At 39.6% G+C, this 12,965-nt stretch overlaps 2 protein-coding genes across 2 annotated transcripts in view; both read right to left on the minus strand.

The window, feature by feature from the left end:
• LOC149525175 (usherin-like) overlaps positions 1 to 4,965 on the minus strand; it is an 86,483-nt gene extending 81,518 nt beyond the window's left edge. The window contains exon 1 of the mRNA XM_089777450.1: positions 4,809 to 4,965. Coding sequence (XP_089633576.1) covers positions 4,809 to 4,828 — 20 coding nt within the window. The 5' untranslated portion in view covers positions 4,829 to 4,965. The remainder of the gene's footprint in view (positions 1 to 4,808) is intronic.
• Positions 4,966 to 5,258: 293 nt separating this feature from the next.
• The window catches only part of LOC102451796 (usherin), a 102,597-nt gene continuing 94,890 nt past the window's right edge, over positions 5,259 to 12,965 (minus strand). Inside the window, exons 20-21 of the mRNA XM_089777170.1 lie at positions 6,097 to 6,255; positions 5,259 to 5,329 (exon numbers count right to left, since the gene is read on the minus strand). Coding sequence (XP_089633296.1) covers positions 5,259 to 5,329; positions 6,097 to 6,255 — 230 coding nt within the window. The remainder of the gene's footprint in view (positions 5,330 to 6,096; positions 6,256 to 12,965) is intronic.

Consider the following 12,965-nt stretch of genomic DNA (forward strand, 5'->3'; position numbering starts at 1 on the left):
ACCTGACTGGCCCTGAAAGAGAGAATTTGCCTCCTGCCACCTGCCCCTAAGCCCATCACCTTCTGCTTCGCCCTCCCCCACCCGCAGTTTGGCTGGGCTGCTTGCCCAGATGCTGCTGGCTCTCTAGGCAGCACAGGTTCTGTTTCCTGCCACAGGGCCCTGGTCCTGAGCAGCCAGGGGCAGCCATAGAGCTCTGGCCATAGCCCTGCACTCCAGGGGGCAGCCATGGAGCTCTGGCCCCAGTTCTGCACTCCAGGGGGCAGCCATGGGGCTCTGGCCCCAGCCCTGCACTCCAGGGGGCAGCCATGGGGCTCTCGCCCCGGCATCACACTCTAGGGGCTACTGCAGGACTCCGGACCAGGCTCTGTGCTCCAGTGGGCAGCTGCGGGGTTCTGGACCTGTCTCTGCCATGGGGCTCAACTCCAGCCCCATACGTCTGGGGGCTGCTGCAGTGTCCCAGCCCCGCACTCCTGGGGAAGGGGGGGGAATGTCAGGAGACTCCAGCACTGCTCTGCCCTTAGGCTCCCAAGCTCTCTGGTCCAGAAGCATCTGTGATCCTGCTGGATGATGGATGTTGCTGGACCAGAGAATGGTGGTTTTTGGAGAAACAACCTGTACTGTAACCACACAGCTGTAACAGTCACTACAGCACTTGCTCTTCTCCTCCTTTACATGTAGGGGAGGGGAGAGGAAAGTCAGCAAATCCTTGTACTTTTGGATTCACCAATTCTGCCTCTGAGGCTAGGGTCAGAATACTCCTTCAGAGTTATGTCCCATCCTGACACTAATCCTCACAAAGTCAGAAGAGGACATGGACTAGTGCTGCATATTGTTCCTAGGCCCAGGGAGTAGGGTCTACTTCTGGAAGCATTGTTCAGACCTGATGCAAAATGCCCAATATGAATTCTTGCTGGGACAATGTGCTTCCCTATGCCCCCTACTACTATCCTCCACACAGTGCAATAGAGTAGCCTTATTTATTATTCAGTCATGACGTATCTCCAGAAATGTATACTGTGTTTCCTTTAAAAAAAAAAAATACAGATTTTGAGGTAGGAAGAATATACAAAAAAAAAAAAAAAAAAAAAAAAGACATGAGCTGAATTTGGGTGCATGTGAAACCAACATTTTAGACCATAACTTATAATTAATTATAGATAAAATTATAATACTCGTGAACCAAATGCAGGGCTCACATAGATCAATATAGCCATTGATATAGGTCTTGGTATCACATTAATATCTGAGTGCCTGGTAAGCTGTGCATCGAGTGTAAACAATACCAGGGAGTAGTAAAATGGTATAACTAACACTAAATGGGCATACAGTGAATGTGAAAAATAGCCAGAACTGACACTCCAAAGGGAAGACAAAGGAAGAGCAATTCACAGCTGTCAACAGCTCATAGCATTTGCTGTATTAATGCTGTTAATTTTTCTGTTAAACCCCTCCCACCATGTCTCATTTTGTGCACTCACTGAACACCAGGTAGGTGCAAGTTACACTATTGTCACACTTACATTTATTTTCTAAATAATGCACCCTTGGTGAATTTAGCTGAGATACGTCTGTTGACGTTGCAGCAGCTAAAAACAGACCTGAATTGGAGCCCACATATTTATAATTTTATAGGTATTTTTTCCCATAAGATCAGTTCTTAAACTGTGGACCCCAGGGCACTTGATGACTGGTGATCACATGACACTGGCTTGGCTTGTTTCCAGTTACTACATCTCATTAAAAGAGAGCAACGAATACATCGAACTGCTTCCCTAATATTCCTTTGCCAGGCTAGCAACCGCTATGGTTGTCACTAGGATATTATTTAACAGTGAATGCAAGGGGAGGTGGATTGCATGATAGTAAATGAAAGGGGATGTGGTTCATGAGACAATAATTGTTAAGTTGTGGTCCTTGTTGAAAAAAACTGTGACTTCCTCTATTTTACGAGGTTTTTACAGCTGCCTCATCAGGCAGAGGTAAAATATAACCACTTCCACACCTCCATCCATTTTTTTTTTGGCAGAATTACAATTATTTTGTAAGCGCTTTTATAATTCTATATGCGAGTAAAACTCCTGCAATGGTAATGGAAAGATCTCCACATGATGGTTTCCCCAACATTCGATGTTTGGAGTTAAATTAATTTATTTTGGTGAAGATACAGCAAGGGAGACACAAATGATGAAGAAGAAATTACATGCCATAACCTCCCCCAGAAATACTGCAGTCTTGTTGCTATAACAATATAAGCGTATGTGCGGCTACAGAATGACAAAGAACTATATGCTTACATCCCATTTCTGTCCTTACAAATTTCTGATATTTTTGCTGCTATCTGAGAAAGATTTGATATTGTTGTTGTCTAAGCACATTTAAACTTCAACTGAAATAACTGCCAAGTGATTCATGCCTATGTAGGTGAATATAACGATTGTATCTGGAGCCCCAGTGCGCCATTTTCATTTCACTTTAAATAAAAAACAAAATGTATCTATGTCAGTCAGTGCCCTTCTGCTGTACTCAGAGGTATCAAACAGGCTACAATTATGATTGTGAAGTGATTGTGTCACATTGGAGGAAGGTTTATTGCTTTTGAGTCTGCGAGGCAGTAACACATTCTGTTTCATATTACTCTTTATATCATTGTTTGGCTGTGACTAGAATAATCAAATGCCATCAAATGCTGTCAAATTCAATTTACAGTATTTTTCATTGAAGCAGGCTTTCTGCATTATATTTCCTGTTTTCCCTTTCTATGGCTGCCATGGAATAGCAACCGTAATCATCCGCTTTATTTACAAAACCAGCAGAGTGAAGCACTATCTTGGGCTAAAACAGATACATATCGAACCTCCCTGCTCTGGCACCCTCGGGACCTGACCAATCCCAAACCAAGGAATTTGCCAGACTAAGGGAGGTCAATGCTGGCCCCTCTGCTACCACCAGCTGCAAGGCTCTGCTCTGGTGGCACCAAAGAGGCTGGAATTGATGGAGCAGAGATGGTGCTTGGAGGAAGAGGCAAGGTAGATGTGGAGTCCTGTGGCTGGTGGCAGAGCTCCATGGCCTCTGGACTGTGCGCCTGGCCACAGGGCTGTGTTCCTGCCCCCTAGCTGCAGGGCTCTAAACTACCCTTCGTCCTCTCCTGAGTGCACTCAGTGTCCCTGTTCCTACCCCTCCTTCCCTGAGCTTGAATGCAGTAAATGAGCTATTGGCAGCACTCTGGAAACTTTGGGGAAGGAGTTGCTGAGCACAGGTCCCGTAGCTATTCCCTATGAGTGCTCCAGCCCCAGAGCACCCATGCATGTCAGACCACAGATGTTCCCGGGCAAGAGAAATTAAGATTACAGAGGTCTAACCTGTACTTTATTTCCTTTCAGTTGGCATAGGAATGTGATGTATTTTTTCTCAAACAATTAGCAGCTGAAAAACGTTTTTCAAGTGAGCAGTCATTTTCAGAAACTCGGTGCTGATACATTTAAAGCAAGTGTAAATTTACATTAATGACTCTTACACATTCAAGAATCTGCTAAGAGGAATGTGGCTTACTTGCTTTTGGAAATGCCTCCTTCCTATACACAACTGCACTACAACGCAATGCAATGCAATCTCCTAATATTCAAAGGACGTAGGGAACACCTGAAGCTTTAGAAAAAAAATGGCTTCTGGAAACTGGAGCATCCAGCTCTGTAGGCTTTGAGACAGGAAGTTCTGAGATGGGATGATCTGAAAATCAGGCTTCAAAGCCTGATGTGTCATCTTCCCTGATAGGTTAGCATGCTAGTTGGTTTCCTCAGAGCCGGCAGGCTTTAGTGCAGAAGTTCTGCTCTGAGTCCCAAAGACCCATATTGCATTATTAAGGATCTTACCAGCTGACTTCCACAAAGCTGATTGGTTCTGCAGGGGTCTGTACCGTGCAAATGTCCAAGTTAGGTCCCCCAAACACAGCTAACTTAGGTACAAAAGGCTGCATGCTGGGCTTGGGAGATCCAGAGCACAACGAGGACATGCCAGTCAGTCTTAGGGGAGCCAGTGCACTACAGAGCAGAGGACTGACAAGGTGACATTAGTTAACACCAAGAGTTGTACATGTAATTTAACTGGAAGAGCACAGTAATACTACCCAATGTCATTATTTCTGACAAATAATATATATGGTTTCCAAATTGCCCTAATTATCTTAAATGTTTAAACAGAGGGCCCACTCACCAATAGCCTTGCCTAGTATGATAACTAGCATCTCACCTATTCCTAGTTAAGCTTCTAAGCAGACACATATTATACATTAATTTATATTTGCGTGCTTTTCCATGTCCCCTCTAAGTCTTTGACTACCTGTCTCCTATGTCCAACTTCATTTTTCACCTAGAAACCTAACTAAATCTTTGTGACTTTGGCTCAGATGCACTCTACCTCCTACCCAAATCAAAACCATCTCTTTTCCATCTGCCATCTTCTGCATAATCATGGATGGAAGGCATTTTACAAGTCTAGTCCATTCATTCTTTTCATCCACTTATTCAAATCTTTATAAAATGGGTTTCTACCTCCTGCAGGTCATTTATGGTAGCTCCAGCATGGAGCAAGTTTACAAACCGTGATGAAGATCCTTGTCAACTTGTCAATTCATTGACAAGCATCTTCCTTAGTTAACGCTCAAAATGCCAGAAATCAGACAAAGCTTCACTTCGTGATTCATACAGCAGGCTACATGTTTTCAAATGCTATGTTCATACACCAGTAGTGCTTGGACTACTTCATTAAATGTTTTATGAAGACTAAATGCAAGAGGATAAAAAACTGTCTACCTGTGAATAAAGTAATTCATTATGATTCCATTTGGTTTCCTAGGTGGTAACCATTTTACTGAAATTGCTCCAGATCCAGTTGCCCTAACGATAGGTGGGCTCAGTTCCTTAGGAGGGGCTTCAAAAGTCCTTGCACAAGTTCGACTGCCTACTCCACAGCTACCTGGGAAGAAAAATCAGGAATTAACTTAAAAGGTTAACATTTTCCACAATGAAAAAAGTGATCTTTCAATTGTGTGAAGCATGAAAATGTAAGAACTAAAGGTTGTTCATGACTCTGAATATGCAGTGGCTATTTTCTGTGACTAAAAGAAGAGGTTTCTAATTTATAAGTGGTAGTCATAAGGAAGAAGAATGTATCATGATATGAAATAAAGGTAGCATTGATACAAGCTTTCAAGGTGTAAAAAGTGTTTCATTTTCCATTTTAAAAATATTTAATATGAATGTTTAAATCCTGTGTGTCACACGATAGCTGTCAAACTGCCTAAATCCAGCTCTCTGAGACTGGACTTCAGAACCTGTAACAAGGTCTCATAATGAAAAACACAATAACAAAAAGAGCAATGGAAGAACCTTGAAGACTTTGAAAGGGAATTTCAAAAGTTTTCAGTGTTGGCCTGACTCTGCTCCCACTGAAGGCAGTAATAAGTCTTCCATGATTTTCTTTAAGGCTGATTTTCAGTCTGTTATGGAATGAAATAATGGCAAGTTTGTGTATTGGAAATAAACGGGTATCTCAAATGAGTGCTTATTCTCATAATTTAATACTAATTTATACCGGTGTAACTTCATCGAATTCAACGGAGTTACTCCTGGTTTACACCAGCATAAGGGAGAAAAGAAACAGGTCCTGTGTGACACTTGACAAGATTTTCTCTCTCAGTTGAGATTGCGAACATTCCCAGGAACATTAAGTAAGGAAGTAATAAGCGATTGTTTTCTATAAAATATCCGGACTCTCCAGCTATCTTGTTGTTTATTACTCTTAATAGGAGCAACCACCACCATTGGAGCAAGAGCTTTCAAAATACTTAAGCTATTCCCATAAAGCATTTGATGAAGCAGTATATATTTCCCAAAATACAGACATTTTAATCTCCACTTAAAATATTTATGATATAATACAGGGAAATGTATAAAGCTCCACAATGATAGGCTTTATTTTTACTGAGTAAACATTTCACTTCCATTTAGAAATAAGATATCTATTTTGTTGAACTGAATCTATTCTGCAAATTTGCCCTCTCCATCGATCATGCAAGTGAATCATCTGAAGCCTTCTTACCATTCTGGCAAGCTTGTATCCTTATCTCGTACTCTGTGTATGGATCCAGGCCATCCATAAGGACAAAATGAGGCCGACCTACCGGCCTTACCAATGGTGAGGTACTGCCGGCATTTAGTAAGACATTATATTCCAAAGGCATATTGGTATTGAATCTTCCTGTTATAGGATAGAAAATAGTACATGTGATAATGACAGTTTAATAACAGCTTCAGAGGTGTAGCCAAGTTAGTCTGTGCAGGATAAACTTAAAAAACAACAAATAGTCTGGTAGCACTTTATAGACTAACAAAACATGTAGCTTTCATGGGCACAGCCCACATCTTCAGATGACTGGACTTGTTGTTTTTTTAAGTTTAATAACAGTGTGAGTTAAATCCTAAGAAGTGAGCATCTGCAACTTTGTGTAAAAGCTCCCATTGAGAAGCCAAAATTATTTAAATATACACAAAAATACAATCTGGCTGCAGATGCTAACAGGAAAAAGGTGGGGAACAGGAAATTTCTGAAAATATATATACACTTCAGTAAATCTGTTTCATGCAGAACCTCACTTGGGGTGTGTCTACACAGCACCATAAACTCAAAATAAGATATGCAATTTACACTATGCAAATTGCATATTTTATTTCTAATCTATTTCAAAATAGCTATTTTGAAATTTGGCATGTCTACACAGTGCCAAATTTCAAAATAATGCACTATTTCGAGACATCCCTTAACCCTCATGGAAGGAAGGCTACAGAGATGATAAATAGCGTGCCCATTATTTTGAAAAATATTTCAAAAGAACTGACGACTTGTTAAGATATGGGATAGCTGCATAGTGTAGATGTACCCTTGGTGTTTGCAGGATGTCTATGGGCAGGGATCGACAAATAATACAACATACTCGCCCGTGGTGAGTAGATTGCACTCCAGAAGAGCCGGGTTTGGGCGATCTGCGCATGCAGATTTGTTTCTGTCTCTCTGCAAGAAGACTTCTGACCTCTTCTCTCTAGGAAATCCTAGGATAGGTTCAGCACACCACCACTCCTCTGGGACTGCCTTCCCGAGCCTCCTGTTTGACTCTTCTCTTCTTCCCGCCTTCCACATCCCCCAAAATGAGTTCCACACACTCCCTTGACATAGGGATATCTGGCCTGCCTTCATGGAGTACAGATTCTTTGGCAGCCCTGTAGGAGACCTGGTTACCAGTCCCATCATGCCTCAGGTCAAAGGGTCTCTACATATTTATAGTATTTTCCATGTCAGTCTCCAAGTGAGAGTGGAACCCAAGTGATTCATAAAATCATTGTTATTCAGTGTAATAAATGAATCAGGTTTAGGCTGTTCCCATTCTTCATTCTGCTACATTCTAGCCCAGTAATACTCAGTCTGAGGCTTGCAAGCCACAATTGGTTCTTCATTTTGTCTCCCGTGGCTCTTTGCAACACATAGTATTGAAACACTGCACGATTTAATTATTAATCAGTCTAAGTTATTAACCACAAGGATGCTTTTACTATGTTATTAACCAGTCATAGTTGATAAAATAACACATGGATAGCTATTTTGCTGTGAGAATAATTACTTACATAACATTATTTAGATATATATTTCTTCTCACTACAAAATGACTAACCAAATATTATAATTTTTATCAACTGCAATTGGTTAATAACATTATAAAAGCATCCTGATTGGTTTACATATGTAAATAAAAACACTAAAATATTTTCCCTCATAGTGTTTAAATGTAAATATATTGTACTGTAATAAATGAAGCAAGGAAATCACACTACTGTGGCTATTTTGGATAGTGCTTCTCTCTAGTTTGGCTCCTGAACCACTGGGGTCTGATGATCACTGTTAAAGTACAGAGATAAGAGAGCATCTACACAGAAAAAGTGCATCAAAAAATCAATCTGCTTTTTCGAAAGATAGCATCCACACTGAATGGACGCTATCTCACATTTAAGCTTTGATTACTATGGACAGAGTGGCTGTGCTTTTTCCTTTTTCCTCTTCTTTCAAAAGAACTCCCTCTTCCCCATCCACACACACCTTTTTCCAAAAGAGCTCTTTTGGAAAAAGACTTCTTCCTCGTAGAAAGAGTTTTACCAATGTCAGAAAAACCCCTCTGTTCTTTCAATTTTTTTTTTTTAAAGAACAGGATTGCAGCATGGACGAAAGTGAAGTTTTTTCAGAAAAACAGCTGTTTTTCTGAAAAAACTCTGTAGTGTAGACATAGCCTAATACTTCTTAGTGTCTATGTTCAAGGTGCTAAAATGAAATAGGATTAAACAATTTAAAAACATGGCTGATTAAAAAAGAGAAAACTATAGTTTCAATAACAAGCGAATCAGCTTCTGAAGGTTGCAGTATTAGGCTGTCTCCATTGTTACTTGTAAGAGGAAGTAAATGGCAGCTGCCTGAGACACGATAAGCTATGACTTATGTCTTTTTCTTTCTGAAACTTTGGAAAACAAGACCATTCCTTCTGCTTATCCTCACAAAAATAAGAGCTCAGTTAAAGCAGGGTTCAAAAACTCAGTTAAAGCAGGGTTCAAAAGCAGGGTACTCTTACACATATAAGGGTCTGTCTGAAGAGCTAAGGTTGTGCTAGCGTACCTGAGCTAGCTTGGATCCAGCTAGTATGGGTAACAGAGTGGTGTGGAATTCAGAGCAGGGTATCTTTGGCTGTGTCCAGACTCAGGGTTTTTTTCGAAAAAAGTAGCCTTTTTTCGAAAAAACTTCACCTGCGTCTAGACTGCAGCCGCGTTCTTTCGAAATTAAATCAAAAGAACGCGACTTTTCTTTCAACGGCGGTAAACCTCATTGCACGAGGAAGAACGCCTTTTTTCGAAAGTGCTCTTTCGAGGAAGAACGCCTTTTTTCAGAAAGAACGCCTTTCTTTCGAAAAAAGACGTTCTTGAAAGCAAACAGGGCTTTTTAGAAAGAGAGCATCCAGACTCACTTGCTGCTTTCTTTCAAAAAAGCGGCTTGCTTTTTCGAAAGTTCCGCATGCAGTCTAGACGCTCTCTTTCAAAAGAGGCTTTTTCGAAAGTATCTTTCGAAAAATCCTCTTTCGAAAAGAGGCTTGCAGTCTAGACATAGCCTATGTGGTTACTGAAGCCCACTGTGCAATCTTCATGGTTATTGTTACCCACACTTACTCGACACGTGCCAAGTTGGGTTAGCCCATGCACAGTGTGCGCTACATGACAGTAGCGTGGGGGCGAGGGGAATCCCCCCTGCATTGTCTAAGTTGGTGGAAAGTAGCCTCCCTGATGTGCTTCTCCAACTCAAGAACCCTCTGACAGCCGTAGAACCCCTCCACCCCACTAGTTCTGTCCTGCTTCTGCTGAAATCTCTGATGGCAGGAAAGGGCTATCAGTGATGGCAGGAAGTATTGCTGTCGCGGTCCTGAATCCTGACAAATCCTACAAGTTAGAGCAGCTTCTGGTTGCTTTTTCTGCTCTGGAGCTAATCTGCTTCACACCCGCCCTAACGTAAGATAGACGCCGGCAGCGGGAAGAATTAAGTTTTACCTTTGGGTACATCTAAACTACATTCCTTTTTTATAAAGGGATGTAAATTAGACATATCAAAATTGTAAATGAATCCAGGATTTGAATTTCCCGTGCTTCATTCACATAATAGCGGCCATGGCTTTTTTTCAAAAAATCGCTTTAGAAAAAAAAGGGGGTCAAGACAGGGATCATTTGACAGAAATGTCCCATTTTGAAAGATTCTGTAAACCTCATTTTTTGAGGTTTATAGGATCTTTCAAAAAACCTTCCCTTTTTGAAAGACCTGCATCTAGACTACGGTTTTACTTTCGAAATAGCGCTTTTTTGAAAGAGCGCCATGATGTGATTATGCAAATGAAGCACGGGAAATTCAAATCCTGGCTTCATTTGCAATTTCAAAGTGCCTAATTTACATCCCTCTGTCAAAAGAGGGGTGTAGTCTACACACACCCTTTGAGGGTTACAGGATCTTTCAAAACACTTTTCGAAAAAAAGCTGTGGCCACCATTATGTAAATGAAGTGCAGGAAATTCAAATCCTGGCTTCATTTACAATTTTGATACATCTAATTTACATCCCTTTATCGAAAAAGGGATGTAGTTTAGATGTACCCTTTCTGACAGAACTCATAACAAATCAAGGCCTTACACATCTCAGTGAGACATGCTGCAGGTTCATGACTGTGCTCACAATTATATGGGCCTAGAAAAAATGAAGGGCACTGTCTAAAATTCTCACTCTTTCTGTGTATATTTTTTTCACATTCTTTATGTGTATACATGTATAGTTATAAGATTTTTAAGAAGTGTTATACTGTAGGATATAGCCATGATAGAAGTGAATCATTTTTAGTTATATGAAGTAAGTCCTTTTCCCCAGCTATTTCATTCTATATTCACAAACCATCATGTACATTAGTATCACTGTATAAACTATATTTACATATACATCTCATATTCAAGTCACATGATAAGTTTATGCTCCTTGGCTGAGTATAACCCCTGAAGTTACAATGTATTTGCTCATGATCACAGATTCAAAATTCACTTTACATGAATAGTCCACAATATGATCTTAAAATGTACTTTGTTGGTGACTAGTTATGCTAGTAAACTCATTTTGAAGATTATCTTAGGAAGTGAACACAAAAGTGCAAATATGTCAAAGCAAGTACACTGTCAAATATTAAAGAATATTAAATGGAAATTCTTCCCAGTATTCACTGAGTGCTAACACCAAGAAATCACTTTACCTTTGAAAGAGAAAAAAATATAGCTGGGATGCATGGAAATGTGAAATGAAGAACTTTGTATGTTCAGACATACCCTACAAGATCTGTAGCAAGCTTAAAATGATCTACCCCAGGTGTTCTGATGACTGAATGAAATGAAATGGGCATATTTGTTATAATCAGCTGGGAAACCTCATGACTTGGTTAGTTCCAGAGTTCATAAATTTATGTCAGAATAAAAGGAACAGTAAAAGCACAAGTGAACCAATTTACCCTAAGTGCAAATGGCAGTTTTGTTATTTGGTGTCAAAGTTACCATGAGCACAATGACAACCTGCCATAACACATTTTCATGTTCACTAAAGAACAAAGATTTAGTTGGTTAATATTCTCAGCAATATTCCTTTTCATAATTTACAACAACTAGATGCTGATAGGTTATTTAACATTTATGAAGTTAAGATGTAATCAGAAAAACCCTGATTATCTTTACAAATAAAAAAGTTAAATTATTCCACTTTTTTCCTCTGCGACTTCATTTCACAGCAGGTGCACACTTCACAATGGGACAAGTCAATCAAACTAAATCTTTTTTCTTTTTCTGTTGTATTTGGATAATGTATAATGGACAGGTCTGTGGAAAAAAACCAAAACCCTTCGCAAATTAGGTTTGACAGTCCTGTTTACTTCAAAACTAGGGAAGCTCATAAGGTAGAATTTGCAGCAAAATATATTTAAAAAAGAAAAAAAATCACAATCTTGTTTTAAAGACTGGTGATCAAATGTCCATTTGAAGTCACTTGCTGTAAAACTACTCAATATGATGTGAAATACAACTATCATTAAAACCAAATAATATAAGTTTTCTTCTTGTATTTTCTTGTTGTATTTCAACAAGTCTTTAAAAACAAGAGTCGTGTCTTTTATTAAAACCTAAGTAAAAAGTTAATGTGCCAGATAACTGTTATTTTGAACAACAAACTTGTACCACACGTTACAACCAGAACTAGAATACTTGGAAAACTAATGTGAAGTATTTTAAATTCATATGTATGCACCTACATTAAATGCCCTGAGAAAAATGCTCAGTAACCACTGCTCTGATTGGAGCAAAGACAATTGAACACACAAGCTTTGTGCATATCACAAACACTGAGTTATCCTAGAAAACAAACTGATCTATCTAGAGAATGGATTCCTTTGAATTACAATCTCCAGATCTATCTGTTGGATCATACTTATTACTACCAAGAACTGAGACAATATCAGGCATACGGAGGTGAGGGGGAGAAATCATATTACCACATCACCTAAGTCTGGTATAAAATACCAGGTGGCGCCCCAGACCGAATGTAGGTAGAAAATGGAATGCTCTACACAACATGCAGTCTGTAAAGAAGCACACTCTGATGGAGTGAAATAGAAATTTATGACATGAGCTCATTAGCATGTGAAATGGGCAATGTGGCGACAGAGAATGTGAGCCTGTGGGTTCTGGTGGAAGTCTGCTTTTGCTGAAGTTCATAGCAAATGAAGGCATTTGGCAGGGTGAATGGTGCTAATGATTTTAAAGGTAGGATGGGTATTTGACTAACTATCAATAACATTTATGAATATGCCTGGAGAATATTATGTTTTTTCCCCCATTGAGGTTTTGTTTCTATCTATGATATTGATATTGTTCCATAGCAACTGTAACATATCCTTCTGTGGAATATCAGTGAAATGTACCGTACCTTTGAGGTCTGTGCAGTGATGCAATGTAACAGAAAAATAATGGGATACCTATTTCAGGAATAAAACCCTATTTTCCTTACCGAGCGAGGTGTGTCATTTTTTTCTGAATCCGTCATTTTAACCACTGCTCAGCCACCTTGCCATTTAGCTGGGTCAGGAGTTTTAAAATGTTATATATCTCTGTAGATATGGAATTTGGATACAACACTAGCATTGAAACATAATTTTTAAAACCCCAAAAAGGAGAATTTGTTTGATAAGATATCCATATTTAATCTCCAGGGTAAATATTTGATCCAAATTTATCATAGCAGATAAGCGGATCCAATGCCCAAGTGTCCCACTGTCCATAGACAGGAAAATATCTTGACCAACTACCCTTTCAT

This window comes from Pelodiscus sinensis, chromosome 3, assembly GCF_052426305.1.
Source record: "Pelodiscus sinensis isolate ZL-2025 chromosome 3, ASM5242630v1, whole genome shotgun sequence".
Taxonomy (NCBI): domain Eukaryota; kingdom Metazoa; phylum Chordata; order Testudines; family Trionychidae; genus Pelodiscus; species Pelodiscus sinensis.